General features: G+C 33.1%; 2 protein-coding genes across 4 annotated transcripts in view; one reads left to right on the top strand and one right to left on the bottom strand.

Annotated features, from left to right (window-relative positions):
* Nucleotides 1-21,367, bottom strand: part of LOC123677403 (protein artichoke) — a 294,809-nt gene that overhangs the window by 124,330 nt on the left and 149,112 nt on the right. The window lies entirely within an intron of this gene.
* LOC123677430 (lipase 3-like) lies at nucleotides 1,204-18,810 on the top strand. Its single transcript, XM_045613936.1, has 7 exons — nucleotides 1,204-1,332; nucleotides 3,325-3,638; nucleotides 7,646-7,895; nucleotides 7,994-8,155; nucleotides 14,264-14,345; nucleotides 14,621-14,769; nucleotides 17,863-18,810. The coding sequence occupies exons 1-7, from the start codon at nucleotides 1,285-1,287 to the stop codon at nucleotides 18,013-18,015; spliced, it is 1,158 nt and encodes a 385-aa protein (XP_045469892.1). The 5' UTR covers nucleotides 1,204-1,284; the 3' UTR covers nucleotides 18,016-18,810.

The raw sequence follows: 21,367 nt of genomic DNA, 5'->3' as shown, positions 1-21,367 counted from the left end.
CTTGTTGTTTTTATTGAAAACCAGCAAAAAATATTAAACCCTTAGCAAGCCTGGAATTTTCTTTCTGTAGAAAAGGATTCTCTCAATATCTAATAATATTCACATATTTCAAAATCATTCACTCATCATAATGGTTGAACTGACCATTTTTCTTATAATTAAAATAATGTTTTAATACTCGTATCCAGGACTGCCGCTAGACGTTTTGGCGCCACGGTAAAAAAGTGTTACCGCTCTGCTTTGCTTAATTTATCTAAGTAGGTGGATATAGATCGGTTTTTTAATGTCAAAACTATCATGGGTTCAGTAGAGGTTTGATCAATTAAATCTTTTATAACAACATCATATTCAAAATGTTAATTCTTATAAATAGATGTATGTAAATTATGCAAATTAATGTGACCGTTGTAAATATTTCATACAAAACCAACAATAAGAAAAAAGAAGACATTCAGGTACAACAGTTTATAGTAGTTAACTTTTATTCAGAAAGATAATCACATTGAAATTAAAACATAACCAACTGAAACTTTTATGATATACCAAAACCTTGAGAAAAAACTGATATCTTGAGGTATGGACATTTTCATTCTAGAATATCAAAGAAGCTGCCTTGATAATATCCCTCATCAAAAGAAGCAGGAGCTGGATATGTTTTGGTAGAGAATACTTTAAGGCATATCTTCTACATTTTCTTATGTTGATACGAGGGAGCATATAGGAAAATGAAAAGTAAAAATGCATCTCGTATTATTGAACTTCTTATAACCCCAAAAATATTCACCACATCTCTTCAAAAAGAAGAGATATTTGAACATATATGATTCAGTATGAAGGAATAAACTTGAGAGACTATAGAGAATCGAAAAATTATCTTCTTGTTGAAAAGTGAATTATACTTATTATTAATTATTTTTAGTTACCTTTTATTCAATCGTTTGAAACAACCATATTCTGAAAAAAGAAGTAGGTAGGCAAATATCTCAAGAATTGCAATTCAATGCAATGTGAATGAGTTGTTCACATCCGTCAATAGAATTGAAAAAACTTATAATTGTGGAACCATGTACCACCGACCTTCTTCTAGATCAAAAACACCATTATAATATACATGCATTGGTACTGCTAAAATTGTTAGTTTTCCTCTATAATTTACATTTATGTGAGAATCATGTAGCGAGTGCATCTGTATAAATATAGTAAGCAATTTTGTTTTCAGTATTTCGTGTATATCATAAAGGATAAGATTAGTACTGAGCAATAGAGAATATTGAAGCAAAAAAAATGTGGAATTACCAAAATGGTTATCGTGAGAAAATCACCGATTACATGGTGAGTAGAATCATTTTATAGGAATAGATAGTAAGGTAACCTGATGGTTTTCTCGATTTTGAAACAGTGACTCAATAAACTACAGTGGCGACACGCGTGGTCTCGATTAGCTGAGCGTAAATATGGCGGCTTTTTGTTTACATTTTCCGTGCACCTGATTTTTGGGATTCATTCAAAATGTAAGGCTCATTTTATTAAGTCACTGTAGTTTTCTTCAGTTGATTAAATTTGTTATTTGTTAATAATATCAGGCTCTATAATTTCAATTTTGACAGAGTGTCATTTCAGTTCAGTGAATTGTATTCTTAAGTTCTATGGTTAAACCATATGGTTCGCCATTTTAAGAATTAATTTGAACGAATTTTGCCAATGTATTTTATTAAGTCACTGTATAATTTGACGATGTGGAGCGCCATCTAGTTGTACTTAATAAAATTGGAACGTGAAAGGGAGCCATCTGAAAATATCGGTATTATTTCCATATTTTGACATTTCTTCTGCTGTGTAATATGAATTTTTCATACCATTCACTCCAGTGGCGTGTATTATGATATACAAGTACAATGATACAAGTTATTAAAATCACGACCAATTATCATGAAATCATATGATGTATCTGAGTCAAACTGCATTTCGCGGAATGTCATTAGATATTCAATTGAAATTTTTTTCTATTGATTGAGTAAGAATAGCAAAGTCTATTTGTATTCATTTGCTTAGATAAGTTCCGATGAAATTTCTTAAAAATCTATATCAGCTTATGACAATTAGTTTAGATCATTAGTTCCTAACCGTTTATGACTCAACGCCCCCTTGTTTTGATGAATTTTTGAATGATATTATGATTTTTGCAAGCTATGTATTTTAATTTTCGAGTGGAATCATTTTTTCTGAATATAATAATAACAATGAATATTTTCGGGATGTAGTAGGTAGTTTGTGGATAGGACAAATTGAAATTGATTTTTCATATAGTTCAGAAGCTTGCATATTAGAGATATAAAGGGTGTTTCCAAAGTAGACGTGAACCTTGAAGGAGATGTTAGTATCATTCATTCGCTGTCGATTGGGCCATATTTATTGATAACAAAAAATTAAGAGTACCTACCCGAAAAATTTGAGTTCTTGTGTTTTTTCCAAAAAATTTCTCACCTTACTTCATTTATCGTCAATTTTACTTTACGTTGGGACAGTTTGATTTAATTTTTCGATTATTTTCATCATAAAAGGATATGATATGTATGAAAAAAACAAAACTATGCTGTAGTAGATGTTGAATAAAAATTAGTATGATTTGAAAGTTGGTATAAGAGGAAAAAAAAATTATAAATTCCAACTATAAAATTGCCTGCAACATTCGTATTTCAAGATTTATGTAGGACAAAATTATTTTGAAGAATTTCCATATTCCTTCTTCTTTTCCTTAAAATGTTTTCGTTAGAATGCAGGCATTGCAGCAGATTTTGCTTAGAACAGGGAAAGAAGCAAAGAAAGGAAGGTATCTATTTTATTAAATATTTTTTTATTGCAATTATTCTCAAAATTTCAGAAGAAAATGTTGCCATAAATTATGTTTGAATTAACATCCACCATTTCTTATACAAGCATGTGCCCTCTTCCTTATTTTTTTTAGTTTCCGCCTGAAATTTACTCTAAACCTTCTCGCTGCTTCGTCTATTGTAACGGTGTTAGATCCGAACCTGGCTACGAAAATAATCCAAAATTATAATCAAATTCGGTCAACGTAGAAAAATTGAGGAAAAATGAAGTACAGTGAGAAATCTTTTGAAAATCATAAGAACCCAAATATCTCGTAAACTGTTGATTTTTGGTTCACTAAATATGGCTCGAAGTCTTACTAACACGTCCTGCAAGGTTCACGTCTAATTGAAAACAGCCTGTATACCTATATGTGTTCGAAAACTCTTGACACCAATTCAGTCTTTTATAGATTTTTTTTCTAGAATTGATGTCTTATTTTGTCTGTAACAGGAAAAACTTATAAAGCAAGATGGGTATCCTCTGGAAAAATATTCAGTGACTACAAAAGACAGGTATATTAATATAATGTATAGAATTCCTTACGGAAAATGTGGAAACACTAATGGACAGCGTAGACCTGCGGTTCTGTTGAACCATGGAATGATCTGCAGCTCAGCAATTTTCATTGACCAGAACCCTCTAGGATATTATTTGGCTGATAACGGATACGATGTTTGGTTACTGAATAACAGAGGAACAACTTTTTCTACCAAACATGAAGACTACGATGCAGAAAAAGAGAAGGATAAATATTGGGATTTCGGGTTCGTGAAATTAACGTTATATGAAAGAATTTTATAGTATATCGAATCATGGTTTTCAAGTTTTATAATAATGATTTCACATTCAATTGTTCATTTCGTACACGAGAATTATAATAACTGACAAAGAAACTGCAATATCCAGAAGGAACTGTATAATATAGCTAGGAGTGAATGATTGAATTTGGAGAAAAAAATCGTGAAGGTTTTTTATGTAAATAATTTTTGAAGTTGTTTTTTTGCAAGTTTTTTGAATTTTACAACAAACCAACTGTTCGAGGAGATCCAAATTCGATGTTTAGTTGTTGTTAAAATGCCTACAGCAAGTGTACGCGGAATTTGTAGCCAGCTTAGAGAATTTGAAAGAGATAGAATTATTGGTCTATGGGAGGCAGGGTTCTCATTTCGAGAAATCGCTAACCGTACGAACAGAAATCCCACTACTGTTATGAGATGTTGTCAAGCGAGGTTTGATAATGCCCAAAATCGAAGAAAAGTAGGCACCGGACGTCACAGAGGGGCACAGAGGAAGTTCAAGATCGACGTCTTAGACTTATACCCATTAGAGACCGATTTGCGACAACTCGATCTATGGCTGATGAGTGGTTACGAGAACAAGGCTATCCTGTAACTGTCCGAACGGTTTACCGCCGGATTAGGTCTTTTGGTCCTCAACATTATCGACCCCATCTTGTGTTACCTCTGATGGTTGAGCATCGTCGGCAACGATTACAGTGGTGCAGAGAACGTCAACATTGGAATGTGAAATGGCATCAGGTCGTCTTTTCTGATGAATCTCGGTTCTCCTCGGGTGCACATGGTGACCGAAGAAGGGTTAGACCACGTCGGCGAGAAAGACGAGAACCTCAGTTTGACGTTGAGCCTCATGAACATCGAACAATAGGCGTTATGGTATGGGGTGCTATTGCACATGCAACTGGGTAATAGCGCTGCATTACTTTCAAGAAATAGTGGAGCCATCTGTTCATCCTTACCGCAACCGGCTCGAGAATGCAATATTTCAGCAAGTTAATGCCCGACCTCATGTTGCCAGTGTTAGTTTGAACTTTTTCGAAGCGACTCATGTGAATATTTTGCCATGGCCGCCCAGATGCCCCGATATTTCGTCCATAGTGAATCAATCAATAAATGTTATTTATTTTACCAAATTTAGTACAATAATTTCCAAGAAATACTGTCATCATGGATAAAGGCTTAGAAATACTCCAGCACCCACAGACTTTGGCGGCTCTGAGACATAAATCACAAGTAGCTCGGGATAGTATCCCTTAAGGTTGTAGACTACTTTGCGCTGAAACTGCAATTCCGCTAGATGGAGCTACCCGAAAATTTTTGGTAGATTTGTACCTGGCACACCCATTCAAGTTGAAGAACCGCCTGTTTGGTATTTATTGCCCCTAATAAAATCTCAACTCTCGATGAAGCCCAGCAAAGAGTAAATTTGTGTTTCTGTAAACTTTAGAAATTCAGTTCAGTTAAGATACAGTGGCGTATCCTAGGGGGGGGGGATAAGGGGGATATATACCCCCCAGAATGAATATCCATTATATGTAACAACCTTATATATCACAATCTTATTATGAGTAAGCAAAATTCTTTGGTAAACTTCTTCAAAAGAAGGAAAATTTGTTATATTTGTTTAGTTATATATTACTAAATAAGATAATTACTGTAAATATTGTGAATACAGAAATGACAATGAACCACTGTCATGGACGTATATCGAATATGGATAATAGAAAAAAATATATGATTATCTCTGAGTGTATGATTTCACAGAGAAAATCATAAATAGTGCATATTGAGATTTCTAGAATGAAAAATTCGAGAAGCTTTTGAGTTCTCATTTTATGCGCCTTTGGAGACCACAAAAGTGGGTATAGGAATATAAGACATGTGATTTATTAGGTTATTGTTGTCGGTTTGTTTATTTGGATGAGAATTTCTGATATTCTACTGAAATTCAAAATGATTATTTGACATTTGACACGTAAAAAAATTAGTGAAGGCAATAAGAAAAGAGTAACAGAATAGAAAAAAAAGATTGTATTTTGTTCTGTCTATCGGAACACTTGGGGTTTTTACAGATATATTCAGCTCATCTAAGTTCAATATTTAATAATTTTTTCAAATCGGATAAACTCGCTCGGCCATGTATAAGTATTGATCTTTTAATTTTTTTTGTAGTGATAAATTGAAATGAAATTTCATACAAATTGCAATTGTTCGTATGGTTGGTTGTCATGGAAATGTATATGTCCATAATAATTGTAGTTTGAAATTTTTTTTTCCCATTAATCATTTCTGATGATGCCTAAGCATGACATTGTGGGGACAGAACAGGATTTAATGTAACAATGAGTTGGACTCGTTAATATCTCAAGGAAATATAATATACATATAAATAATTGCTTATAGGAATCAGCAATACTCTTATTGGCTATAGGTGAAGATAAGTAATATTCGATTCAATCATCTTTTGAATTGGTAATATTTCTTTTACTTCAGGTAGAAAAATTCTCAATATTTTTCACAATTCTTTGCTTTAAATTCAAATTTGGAATAACGATTTAACGTTCAACTCTTCGAGTTGAAAGAGATGTATACTGTTCTCTTTCTCTAGGGCAATAAATCAAGAGAGTTGAGTTAACGAAAAAGATTATTTAAAAAAAATATTGCAATTTCTTAAACTTTTATGACATGAAATTTTCAAGGAGGTATGTATACAAGAATGGCTTCACGAAGCGAAAAATTTTCACTATAAATTTTTTCAAGTTAATATTAATGAAGGAAGTACGAGAAAATTTTCTTAATCAAGAATTGCCTATTTTCAGGGTTAAATTTAAATGGTAAATATTGTAGATAGAGTTTCGGGAATAGGGAGTTTTTCAAAAGAAATTTTTTTTTTTGAGAATTTTTTGTCAGATTTCTGAAATATCAATAATTTTCCATATTTCGGCAAAAATCCAGATACCTTTTTTTCATCTTAATTTCTTTATGACTTTTGAAATTTTCTTTATGATACTAAGCGCTCAAAATGTACTTCTCCAGACATCATTACGAATAAAATCAGCTAGCATATATATTTTAGGAACAGTATCGTTTCTAATTCTAACAATGATTTCATAACAAGTTTTCTACCTTTCCCTATTCTTCAGTGCAATATTGTCATAAACTAGTAATGTACACAATTTTAGCCAATCAGAGAAACCCTACCCTCGTAAATCATAAAAGTGTCATTCATCTCGAGCCATAAAATACAGTCCAAGATTCTATTGGCGTTCATGTTGCAAAAAGGCGTAAACCTTTGGGAGGCGTTCCAAAAAGCATAATTCCATATGAAAAACATCTACAATTAGAGCAAATCAAGCAATTTTAAAAAAATTTTTGCACCAATTCAAAACACATAATATCACTGAACATTTGTGGATGAGTTACTTGAAATGAGAAGTCTCTCTGAAGCTGAATAGTCATTTAAAGAAAGTGTTCAATTTCAAAGTTCGATTTGCGGAATAATATCGATTTTTTTTTGGAAATCGAGACGGGATCTTCAAGTTCACTATATCACGTCATTGTTCACTCAAAAAATGAAATGAATCCGACCTGTACTTTGGAATTGGAATGCACTGAAATTAGCACTGAAATAGCAGTGGTATGAACAAGGTATTGAACACCCTTAAGAAGAAATATACCATCATATTGCATCAATGCCGAGACGTGTTGGAGAGTGTGTAGATAGAAGCGGGGGACAAACATGTGGCGGCCTTTATTAACAAATTTATAAAAAAATATTGTAAACCCTTCGTTTTTTTTCCAAATTTAAATCATTCGGTCCTTGCTATATTAACGATGATTTATCAAAAAAAAAATTTAAATTTAAACAGGTGGGTGTTGCAGTTTCTTTGTCAGTTAGTATATTTTTAATTTACAGTGCCGAAATAAATTGAGCGTTTTTTTTTTCATTCAACAAGTTTATTATTTCATTGCAGTTTTCACGAAATAGCCATCTTCGACCTACCAGCATTCATAGATTTCGTTTTGGACCATACGAGAAGAAGAACTATCTGCCACATTGGATTTTCACAAGGTGCCACAACATTCGCCATAATGGCTTCTGAGCTACCAGAATATAATGAAAAAATTAATCTGAGTATTCTGTTAGCTTGTCCAATTTTGTTCGATAATGTCTCATTTTTTCATGTGAAAGTCTCCTGTATTCTTGGAATTATAATCATACAGGTATAGAACTCGTTAGTTTTGACTATAGTGTAGGTTATGTCATAATTCATACTTCAATTATTTCTAGGTCGTATTTATTTCGTAATGATACTTTTCAGATATTGGAAAAAATATTCCGACTGAAACTACATGAGATACCTTTGATGGCGGAAATGAGATTTCTCATGTTTTATGCGGCGAAGAACAATATTTATCGTAAAATTTCAGAATTGATTATGTCCTTAATTGTTGGATATCGTGATAGAATACAACTTTCAGAGGTGAGTTATTCAATCATTCACTAAATGATTAGTTGAAGTTATATTTTTCGTTCTCATAAAAAATCTCTATCGAAAAAATTAAAATAACAACAGAAATAAGATTTTTTGTTCTCTCTATATACTTGACATTTAGAATATAGTAAGATTATTATTAATATTCAAAGTTGACAATAGAAAGATATTCGAAACCAGTTGTAGCAATTTGATAAAACCATAGAGTAATAAACATAGATCGAGGAAGTACACGCAATTTTTACATGTCCCCAACATGGTTAGATTACGTTGTCCAGAATTTTACTAGATCATTATGAATGTAATGAATGAAATATATACTTTTCAGTGATTCCCGATTAAATATGCAAATTTAAATATTTGGAGTCCCATATTTTTCTTAATTCTAGAATATATAGTAAGCAGAATATTCATTATTTTCTGTATCTACCTGCTGAAATCCAAGTGTCATCGGTGGTTTCACTTCGTTTGGCGCGCTTGAAGTTTGTTTTTTGAATTCCTGATATATTCAGGTATTCATTTCAATATATTATTTTGAGTTAATATAAAACGTTGATTCACTATGCATTAAAAGAAGTGCGTTCTTTCTGGAGAAACTCTCGAATTGTGTGAAATATCGTATCCCTGAAAATGAAATATATCCCCCTATCTGTTTGTTACTCTGAGGATAAAACATATTGATTTAGTCTAATCAATAATTGCTTTCAAAGAATGAAATAGTATATTCTAAAACAAGTTGCAGAATGGGCTTCGTTCACAACACGAACAGTTTTCGAACGCAAGAGTGTTGGAATTGCCTTCTGCAACGAGTATTAGACTATATTTTCTCTATTTATGTCAAGTTTTGGGAAATATTGTCGAAATTCAATGAAAAATACAGATTCCTAGTGACTTTTGTATTGTATCTTGGCAGTTGGTGTGACTGTTACGAAAATTGACAGATTACGGAATTTGAATATGGAAAGTACCTTTCGAATTTTGAAATAATTTACAATTATGCATTCAATTCGTGAATTATGTCTGACGAAATCGACTTAACATCAACAGAATTAAGAGCAAATGCAAATAATGTCGCAAATCATTTCACTATATCCCAATTATATTATATTGACAATTGACAATTGAATTTCGATAGGTTTGGAAGTGTAGAAAACCACAAAACGAAAAATATACTTAACTGAAAACAATGCTGTGATGAGGTCATTACATCACTCTTTTTAGAACTGTAATGAACTCATTACGATACTGAAATAGAGAAAAAATTATTATTTTGGTGTATTAAGAGAAAATACACTGCGCAAAAAAATTAACGCACATTCTGAAAATCTCAATTTTAATGAAAGTTAACTCTACATTGATTTTATAACTTATTTTTTATGTTCTCTCGGGAAGGTTTTGAACGGAACAAGACACATTAAATGGAAGAAAAATTCAGGATTTCACCGAATCTTATGTGAAAGAAGAGAAATAAACAATTTTCAAAATACTGGAATGCTGATAAGTGATTTAATACTTGGTATTTCCACCCCTTGTGTTAATTACAGCTCGGCAACGACGGTTCATACTCAAAATGAGTGATCTTAAAATGTTCTGATCTTATCCTCCCCAGATTTCTCTGAGTTGGATTCCTAAGTCATTAAGAGTAGCTGGATGATTTTCTGAACTACTCAGCCTTCTATTGAGGTTGTCCCAAACCTGCTCAATCGGATTGAGATCTGGACTTCTTGCTGGCCATTCCATTCAACCTCTTCAAGGTACTCCTGAACGATGCTTGCACGATGGGTCTGGCATTATCGTCTATAAAAATGAAATTTTCACCAATGTATGAGGCAAATGGCACTACATGCTCTTCAAGAATGTTCCTTATATACCTATCAGCATTCATAGCTCCATTATCAATGACCACTAGGTCTGTGCGAGCAGTCAAAGATATTCCACCCCATACCATAATCGATCCTCCCCCGAAACCAGTAGTATTCAGGAAATTGGACTGAGCATATCTTTCATGTGGACGTCTGTATACAAGGGAACGTCGATCACAATGGTAGAGGCAGAATCTGGACTCATCTGTGAAGAGAACTCTTTCCCAATCAGCCTCTTCCCAATGGATATGCTCCCTCGCAAAATCCAAACGCGCCCTTCGATGGGCTGGGGTAAGAGCTGAACCACTTGCCGCGACACGAGGCCTTAAATCATATTCTCTGAGGCGATTTATTATTGTCTGAGTGCTAATTTGCACCCCACGAGTTTTCTCAAGCTGATTTTGAAGGAGACGAGCGGTTGCAAACCGTTGTCTCAACGAAGAAACTCTCAAGTAACGTTCTTGAATGGCAGTTGTTACCCGTGGTCTACCCTATCCTGGTCTTCGGACATTCATACCTGTCTCCCTGAATCGCTGCAACATTCTGGACACACTTGTATGGGAAACTCCAAACCTTTCTGCAATTCTTATGTATGTCCACCCTTCTTCTCGCAAAACTACCGCTTGGGCACATTCCTCTTGGGTCAAATTGCGTGTTTCGCTTTGCACAGCGATCGAGTGTAGAAAATCAAACGAAAGAAAAACTATTGATCACTGGAATTGATCAAGAACAACTGATTTCAGAATGGAGCCAATACATTCAAAATCTGATAATCTCATCTTTTTTCATTCTTGCTGGGAAAAAAACATCTGTATTGAAGAAAAACGTTGAAAGTGGATAACATATGCATGCATAATTCTGATAAAAATAATTATCATTGAGAACACCTTCAGTTGTAGAATAAATTCGAGATTTCCATAATGTGCGTTAATTTTTTTGCGCAGTGTACATTACTCTGAAACAAATTCAGTGGTAAATATTTGTTTTCAACAACATGGTTTTTAGTAAACAGTGAACTGTCTGTTACACTGTTACATTATTTAAAAACTATTTTTTACATTACGAATATTTAAAACTTAAAATCATTCGGATTTTTTTGTATGGAATACGAACAAAAATGTACGAGTATCAGCTGAGATTCTGCATTTTATGGCTTTTCTTCATTCAAAAACTCCTCAATAACTACTGAATACTGAGTGTTGTAACACGCTGCGTGAAATTTAAATTGAGGTGTCGATGTTGAAACTATTATATAGGAATTTTGTTGAATCAGAAATTAAATTTAAATCGAAATAACGTAACTATTTGGGAAAATGTAAACTGATGTGAGTGTATAATTTTTTGAGGAGATTTAAACGTATTTATTTATTTCAATTTAGAACATAGTATTGGAAGAGAAGTATCAAAAGAAATTCTTGAAATATAGTCCTTCAATTTCAACCGAAAAAAACGAAATATTCAGATGAATATCCATTAATGTAAAAACGTAACACGTATTTAGGTCTCTCTGTTCGAGAATCGAGAGTGCTCGTGTTTTGGACGGGCGTACAGAGAGAATCCTATTTGGGTACGGATTTGTCATCATAGAGTTTAACGTTATTTTCTGATACCATTTCCGGATCAAAATTCCAAAATTACAGATATTATGACGAAATGATAGAGCGAACTATTAATTGAACGCCTACGTGCTCAAAAATGAAATTGAACTGGTACGTACAGATGGGGACAATTTCACAATAGGAGTTTTGTAAAATCCGATATCATAGCGGGTGAAAAATTCAACTTCACTGTGATTATATGACCTAATAACTGAAATTAATTAATCCCGTACATTCCAATGGGGAAGAACTGCAAGAACAGCTCAGTTCTAGGTTTTAGGTATGTATCACATGTTAAAACCCAACAAGATAATAATTCATTCTACGTATTTTCATGTTCAGATTATCTGTGGGATTAAATGAAGTTATAATAGAACATTCTTGTAGAATTTGTGCTTTATTCGATTTGGTTTTATCATTTTCAATAATAAACCTTTGAAATCGGCAAGGGCGTAGAAGGTCACTCAGCCAAGGGAGTAGAAATGGGGTTGTACTGGAGGTAAGTACCGCCACAAGAATTTCAAAAAATAAAATTTCAGGTATCTTGCATAGACGAAGAATGAAAATTTCTCCATGAAATTAACCAATAATAATGATTTTACTTTTGAAATCGACACGTCAGTAAAAAATTAGACTCCTTTACGGTTTATGAGTTTATTATCGCTTTCAAGATGAGTACCTTTATTGCACTACTAGCTCGTCTTTGTCCGAGGTTTATTGTTTCCCTTTATCTATCCGCTTTCTCGGAATCACTCCTTATTTACCATCTGTGATTTTTGCACTCGTCATCGGTATACACTTACCCGTTGTTTTCGGTTTTTTTGTATCATTCTCGTCAAAAAATTTCAATAGTGTAGTTATCAAAGAACTGAACTGAGTAATTCGCATCGAAAAATAGTCTGGGCTGTATTGTACAATTTATTGTGTTTTATTCAAATTGCAATTCATTTGTGAAGACATCAGTTTTGAATTGACTATATCTACAGGGTGTTCCTAAATTGGAGGTACAAATGAAAATGATAGATTTCTTGGATCATTTCAAGAAAAAAGTCCTATAACATGAGTCCGCAAACGCTTTGTTTTTGAGATACAGTTCAAGTTTTTCTCTAAAAGCACTTTCCCTTCACAAGATATTTAACTTGAAGTGGCGTATATAATCCAATTTAAAGTTTTCATCATGTGACATCCTAATTTTGAATGCAAATCTACAGGGTGAATTTTTTCTGGAAGGGTGCCTGCTTCTTTCCTCCAGAATTATTTTTTTGTGAACCACTAGTAGTTTGAAAAAATTTGAAAAGAAACTCTGTATCAGTACTAAATTTTTGGTTTGTTGAAGTTTTGTCGTATCTGCAATCGATTCCGAGAAAAAATTCAAACAGCTCTCTCTAGTAATTCTCAGGAATATCCAAATTATTTTAAATATCCAGTTTGGTAGCTGTGATAAATAAATTAATTATTAGTTTTGGAACTAATTTACCAACTCTGTAGCGAAGATGAATGAAGATTCGATAAACTGGTGAAGCACCACATAAAAGTAGGAGTACAACTGTAGATATCTAAAAAACAAAGCGTTTGCGGACTCATGTTTATGGGCCATTTTATTTTTGAAATTGTTCAAGGAATCTCATTTCCCTCCATGACTCGAATCCAGGAACACCCAGTATAAAATAAGAACAATCGAATTGGTAATAAAAAAAAATATTTCGAGTGATTTGGTTGAAACGTAATCAAATCTCCTTTTCTCTTTCTTATTTTAGATATGAGTAATCAATGTCATTAAAAAACTCTTTTTCGATTACCCCCTCCCAAGAAAAAATATCTACGCCCTTGGAAATCGGTCAGAGAAATTATCTTTTCACCATTTTGAAAATTTTAATTTTATGTTTTGAAATGTGTAGAATTCGCCTTATATCCCTGAAGGAAAAAATATTGAAAAAAAAAATTTTTCGGAAACTTGACAACAAACAGTGGACTCTCGACTTACGTATAGTTCGTCTTGATCGTTCGAGTGAGCTTTAGAGTTAGACAATTCATTTTTGAATAAATTCGACATACAGAGGTAATGACTAATGAGATATAGAGGCAAACCAATCGCAAATTCGAATAATAGAGGGGAAGAAGAAAGATATTTATTCCATACAGTTGGAGTAGATCGCATTTCTTTCAATGAATTTACTGAAAAATGAACTGCCGTTAGAAAATTTCAGAATATATCAACGTCCCTCTATGATGACAAATATCAATTGACTAATTATCAACATTTTGAGAGTTTGAAGGATGAAGGAGTCTCATTTAGACTTCAGAACATCAAAATTGTTAATTAATTCAATGTCCTATTTTCGTTTTTTTTTTTAAATTTTTTCAGAATCCCCAAATAAATTTTCCGTCCAGCTCTCCTGTGAGAGGTTTCACAGACTTCGAGGAAAATAAGGATAGATAAAGAACATAAAACAGTTTTACAACAAAATAATATCAACAGTATTACGGCTCTGTGGATTATGTGCATTTGTAACAAGAAATAGCTAAAATACAATAAATGTTGATATAGTGATGAATGTTTGTTCCGCTCAATAACTAACTGAACAAGTGTTATCGTTAATTACTGACCTATAAATATAAACGTTTATTTTTTATAGTTAGATCATCAGAGACTGGGAATCACAACACCAAATTCTTCATCCACTCGGCAGTTCCTTCATTATTCACAGATGATAAGATGTAAGTCTATTTTTATCATATGATCTTTTCATAGTTGAAGTACAAGGTGGTTACAAAGTTTTAGTTATCGGTTTAAAATACAGAAATACGTTATTTGGAAGTGAGACTTCAAATAGACAATATAAATTCAGTGAAGTGAAATTATTTTCACTTTTTTCTATTGCTAATGTTAAAATGTCGATATATAGCAACTTGTTTGCGTAGATATAGTTTCACATTAACAGCAAGGGTAGAAGAGTTTGGTTCTGATGGAAATAAATTCTTTTTTATTTCAGATTCAAAATTCGCTAAGTATGATTATGGATCAACGAAAAATAAAGAATTGTATGGCAATAAAAACCCGCCATTATATGATCTATCCAAAGTAACATCACCAGTTGGTATATTTTATGGAAAGAATGATATGTACAATGACTGTTACCAGGTTTGTACTAAATCATTTCTAACAATCAATCATTAGATATTCAATCATTCATTCGATATTGTAAACAGAATAGAAATACTTTGAAACGGTAAAGATAAAGGGATAATTCAAACAGAGTTTCTCCGAAACGTGCTGACCTGAAGACAAAATAATTTTCGGATTTTTGATAGATCTGGACTTGATGGGAATTAATTTCGAATAAACATGATAAACTTGATTTCTATGAGTATATTGGATTGCATAATTTTATGCAGACTATATTCAGAAGGATAAACAAATCAAATCGGACTAGCAACAATCAAGATTTATAGAATAGAATCTAGGTAAGTAGCGATAGACCTGTTTTGTTCTTATTAGAGTTCATAAGAATCTCACAACACAACCAAAAAGGACAACCAAATAAAAACAAAGTGATTTTGAATCAGCAGTAGCATCTTAATTATAATTATGGAATTTTCTTATTTTTACACCCGTTGTGGTGTCGTACCTATTCAATGCACACTACATACGACACCGTCGTGGTTGCGGAGCCGGATCAATTCACTTCAATGAAGAGCTCAATATCCAATTCCCTCTCTGCCATTGTGCGAACTCACGACAAACGTCGTATGTGTGCGCAGGCCAATTTGGAATAGGGTACTGAGAGATCGCATGTACGACTGCGGCACAGTTGCGGCCTAGAGGGACATGCTACCAAAAAACGACCGTATGCTGGCAGTTACGACGTCGCAACTGCACGGCGGGTAGTGTGCATGCTCCCATTTGATTCTTTGTACCACATGCCGCAAGTACGACACAGCAACGGTGTCGTAACTGCAAAAGTCGGATGTGTGCACCGGGCCTAAGAAGAACGAAGCCGGTCTATCACTATCTACATACCTCCGATGACAAAATGTTTCACTATTGATATACATAATATGTTTATCGATCTATTCATTCGGACTTTTGTTGGTCCTATTTGGTTTGTTTATTTACCTTCATATTTTCGCCCCCATCAGAGCCATGGGCGTACCCAGCGAGGGGCAGGGTTTGCAGGAATTATTGCAATATTCTTGAAATAACCATTTTAATAATAAAAAAATATACTATTGGAAATTATGGAATAAGGATGATTTATTTTCATTTTATAAAATTTTACAGGCTTAACGACCATGGGTTTGCTCCCCCTAAGTATATCCTTCTTCTTTAAAATTAGACTTTATTCAGAAAGATGACATGTACAGGGTGGGCAAATAAGCGAGGTAAGCGGCTATATCTCAGGAACCACTCATCGTAGAGACTTGCGGTAAAAAATTTTACCACTAAAGTAAACAAAAGAAAACACTGGAAATTGTTTTGAAGTTCATACTTCACCGCTAGGGGGCGTAATGGCTATCGTCGAGTAGAAAAATGAATTTTACTCGAAAAATTTTCATATTAAGTTGGAAAAAAAATATCATCACTGTAAACCTTGGAAAATTCTCTATCTGCTTGAATTGTCACTTTCGATTTTGCGACATCAAATAAGGCTGGGGGAAAGATAGAAATCTGACTGATTGAAATGTCTGTAACTTCAGTTTGGCTCAACATTTTTGAGCAAATTAGATCTTATTTGAGAGACAACATCTTGTTGATTAAGGAAAAAATATACTCATGATGAATTTGATTCAGCTGCTTCCGATAGGGAGCGCTAAGTCAGAAGTTCATTGTTTTGTTCATTTTTCTCTGAAATTTCAAATGTAATGATAGGATTTTCTTAACACAAACAAAAATTTCATTGAATTCGCATGAAAAAACCTGAAAGTCGCAAAGCGATAATTTCAGGCGTTCTGAAGTTATGGCCGAAAGAAGATATTCTTCAACTGATGCACTGCGAAAAACCAAATTGAGTCTTCAAGTTCTAACAGAAACAGAAATCCCATCAAATTTGTATGAAGTTCTGTAGTTATGGACGAAAAAAGACACAATTTAGTTTTTCAGTGCATCAGTTGAAGAATATCTTTTTTCGTCCATAACTACAGAACCCCTGAAGCTATCGCTTTGCGACCTTTTGGTTTTTTCATACGAATTTGATGGGATTTCTGTTTCTGTCAGAACTTACAACACAATTTGATTTTTCGCAGTGCATCAGCTGAAGAATATCTTCTTTCGGCCATAACTTCAGAACGCCTGAAATTATCGCTTTGTGACCTTCAGGTTTTTTCATGCAAATTTGATGGAACTTCTGTTTCTGTAAAGAAAATCCTATCATAACATTTGAAATTTCGGAGTGAAATGAACAAAACAATGAACTTCTGACTTAGCGCTCCCTATCGGAAGCAGCTGAATCAAATTCATCATGAGTATATTTTTCCTTAATCAACAAGATGTTGTCTCTCAAATAAGATCTAATATGCTCAAATATGTTGAGCCAAACTGAAGTTACAGACATTTCAATCAGTCAGATTTCTATCTTTCCCCCACCCTTATTTGATGTCGCAAAATCGAAAGTGACAATTCAAACAGATAGAGAATTTTCCAAGGTTTACAGTGATGATATTTTTTTTCCAACTTAATATGAAAATTTTTCGAGTAAAATTCATTTTTCTACTCGGCGATAGCCATTACGCCCCCTAGCGGTGGAGGTATGAACTTCAAAACAATTTCCAGTGTTTTCTTTTGTTTACTTTAGTGGTAAAATTTTTTACCGCAAGTCTCTACGATGAGTGGTTCCTGAGATATAGCCGCTTACCTCGCTTATTTGCCCACCCTGTACAGAGCACAAAGTAGGAAAAACGTTGAATAATTCTGATTGAATCAAAATCCCACCTATTGTTTTCAAATATCCCAATGAGATTATTCAATATGTTCAGAAAATATGGGGTTATTCAAATTCACACAGATTGAAATACTTTTTCTGGGTCATAGGCAAAAAATGAAAGCTTTTTTTTTTTAAATGCGGCTCAAGGAAGTATTTCAAAATATTATTTAATATAATTTATTTGTTGACATAAATTGTGAGTTAATTTTGAACATATTCCAGGGCAGCATATACGTTCGAAATCGAAGTATCAAATTTAGTGAATTCGGAAACTTTTATATTATGTACTGCTGTTAATTTACGATTTTTTACAGGATGGTTTGGAGAAACGCTTGGGAAATACTGTACATGTGCAAATATTGGATCATGAATTCTATAATCATTTAGATTTTCTCTATGCCAAAGACAACATAAAGATTTTATTTGAGGACATGTTGAAACTAATGAAAAAATATTGCCACTTATAAACTGAAAAACATTATAACTAGTCAGTTCTCTGTGGAGGTCCACCATCTATACGTGAAAGATGTTTCTGTTAACCTCTCATCAATTATTGATAACCTGTATGGCGCCACTGTGTATTATTTTTTCTTATGTAATTCGTGTAATGTGCGTTATGCCTTTTTTTTATGGAAATATAAAATATTCATCACATTTTATAGAAATTATTGAATTGTTCAATCAAAATCAGAGATCGTTTGTGAATACTTTGAGAAATTTGAGAATTCCTGCCAGAAATTATTCAGTTAATCGACTCGTTGAATCGTAGATAAATTTGAAATACTGGTACTCTTCTATCGTGTAAAAAAAATTCACTTTCAAATTTATCTACAAAACGACAAATAGTAACAGGATCAACTGATTAATGTCGTCCATGTATTTCTCTCAGTGATCACAAATGAGCAGTTCAACAATTTCTAAACGTTGTTGAATTGTGTATGTTTCCGTGATTACATACCTAATGAACACAAATTACGAAATCTTGAGAAATAATATATAGAGTTGCCTCTATAACTATTTTGAATTGAATGATTTCTATTGGAAAACCCTGAATAAAATGAGCAAAATTGAATTTAAAAATATAACGCACCTTTCCTGGTCTCACTATAGTACGAAGTAAAATCTACAACAAATTAGTCATAGTTTTTCAATCATCATAATATCTACCTAGTCATGTTCCAAAGTAAAAAACCTATGATTGAAATCAATGTGAAATATGTGAATGGAATTGTGATAAATATGAATAAAAGATGAAAACCTAGTACTCGAATTTAATTTGTACCATGAAATTCTTTTTAGTGGGGCTCCAGTCATTCTTGTGGTGAACTCTGAAAATACTTCCCACATGGTTAGAAAATGATGAAACAATCCTCTATATTGATGTCAAATCAAAAATAGAAACAATGGTTTTTGATATAAACTCGAAGATTCACGGAAAGCAAATAACAAAAATGAAATATCCAAAAACCAAGAATCATAATATTTCATTCCAGAAATTATGTAGTAGTAAAAGCTATATTCAAAAAAATATAAATCACAGTATTTAAATAAAGTGATAATTGCGATGGAATGAAAAATATACATTGATAATAATCTATTCGCTTAATGATTAGGTACACTCTGATACACAATATTATGAATCTTTTGTTATGGTACCATCCTGCAGTGTAGAATGCAGAAAATTTCCTCCGAATTTGATAGATTTGATTTGAATTTTAATGAGATGATTTTGGAAAGATACATTTGTCTAGCTTGTAAGTACTTTGTTTGTACCTATATGTGTGTATATTATAATACTTTTTATTTTTATTCTTATTTTAAACTAAAAATGTTTTGAAATATATAATGTTTCATTGTATATCTAAATTATGCCAGACCATCTTTTTTGTGGTATTTTCTAGTCAATAACTTTTAGTAATGCTCATCTTTCCTTTATTTCTGTAAACACCTTCATCAATGTTACAAATGATGTTTTCCGTAAATTTTGTAGGGCCCTGAGGATGGAAATAAATTTTTCCAAAACGTCGGCGAACTAACAGAGTATCATTTTCCTTTTTCTCTGATCCTACACCACCAATCTATCCTGAAGGGAATTTCAACATCTAGGGAGTAGTTCACAACTATTTTGATTTTGAGTGAAAATTAATTTTTTCAGAGGGGTATCGATCATGTTCCGGGGGGTAATACCCCCGGGCACCCTCCTGGATTTAAAGCTTGTGTCATCACATGAAGACTACTTGTTTTCGAGACTTGCGTTTATGACACATACAATTATTATCAAGTTCAGTCCCAGGGGGAGGGGTCAAGGGGGTCATGACCCCCCCAAAATGGAACCACCTAATAACACTCAATATGCGTTTCAAGCAGACAATGTACGAAATACAAAATGGTCCTATCGAAAAACTTGAAGCCCAGAACGGCGACCCTCCCCAGAATTTAAGGCTAGGACCACCCTTGATTATTATAAGTAGAGAAAGTCAAGGTTTTTCAAAATGAATCCCTGAAATTCTCACTATATTTTCCTAAGCCTCCTTAATCCTCAGTGCAGAACTCAATTCATACGGGGTGAAAATTTGAACATTGTCTTCCATTCCATTTCCCGAGAGAAAAAAAAAATCGAAATACGAATAAAAAAGAAGTAATTAATTTCAGGTAAAAATTGGAGTTCATTTAAAGTTCAATTTTATCGAGAACAATAACTGCAGTCCAATCAATCTCCGAGATAAAATTTTCGAAATTTGTAATAACACCTCTCTCTCTCTCTCTCTCTCTCTCTCTCTCTGTCTCTCTCTCTCTCTCTCTCTCGTTTCCTCTGACCTAGATGTTCAATTTGTCTGATAATGAGTTTAGAAGAATTTTGTCGACTAACGATTGCTAATTATTACTGCAATTGTCAAATGAGAATGAATACTCTCACCGATTTCATCATTTCTAAGAAATTCGTGAAAATGGAATCTAACCGCTTTGCGAAACTCAGTAATATTGTGTTTCAGTTACCGAAGAGCGAATTTTCAATTGAGGATATTGCTGCAAAATCAAAATCCCTCTTTGAAAATGCTCAAATTGCTTTGTTAATGCTGCACAATATGACAGATATGAAGTCTCTGCTCTCGTGTTTCTATTCCTTGGTTTTTGAATCCTACTCTAACCTTTTAGTAAATTATAGATATCTTTGTTCACCTTATGAAAAACGTTATATATTTAGTGTCCTCTTATGCCTTCGCAATTCCAGAAAACTGCACCAAATTTCGTATTGGAATATTTCGACCAAAATCCAGGAGCCAGCAAACCGAAACTACAGTGGTTTCCTCATTCTTCTTGAATTTTCTATGGTTCTCATAACGCTTGCTATACGAAATCTGAAAACTGATATTCTATATACAGGGTGTTTTCTAATTGAATGTCAATATTTGTGGGGGTGATTTTTGGGCCCATTTTAAGAAAAACTTCATATGAACATAATATGTCCTAAACGTCTCACCTTTTGACATACAGGGTTGTAAAGTTTTCAAAAATTAAAGAGAAAATTAAATTTGTATTCAATTATGACCAAGTTTTATTTTTTGAATTTTTTTAATTCGACGCACGGTTATCATCTAAAAAAATTAAATCTACGTATGTCTCTGCATGGTGATATTGTCATATAATTATGTATTGACGATATTATGATTATGCATAGAGACATTTTTTTTTAGCGAAAACCGTGCATAAGATTTAAAATTGAAAAAAGTCAATTGATCAACTTTGGTGGAGAATGATTGTGAATTTCAAAATAATAACATAAATGTCTGCCAAAATAGGCAGGTCAAATTACGTACG

The sequence above is a fragment of the Harmonia axyridis genome, chromosome 1 (genome assembly GCF_914767665.1).
Source record: "Harmonia axyridis chromosome 1, icHarAxyr1.1, whole genome shotgun sequence".
Classification (NCBI taxonomy): Eukaryota; Metazoa; Arthropoda; class Insecta; order Coleoptera; family Coccinellidae; genus Harmonia; species Harmonia axyridis.
This window is presented reverse-complemented; position numbering and strand designations above follow the sequence as displayed.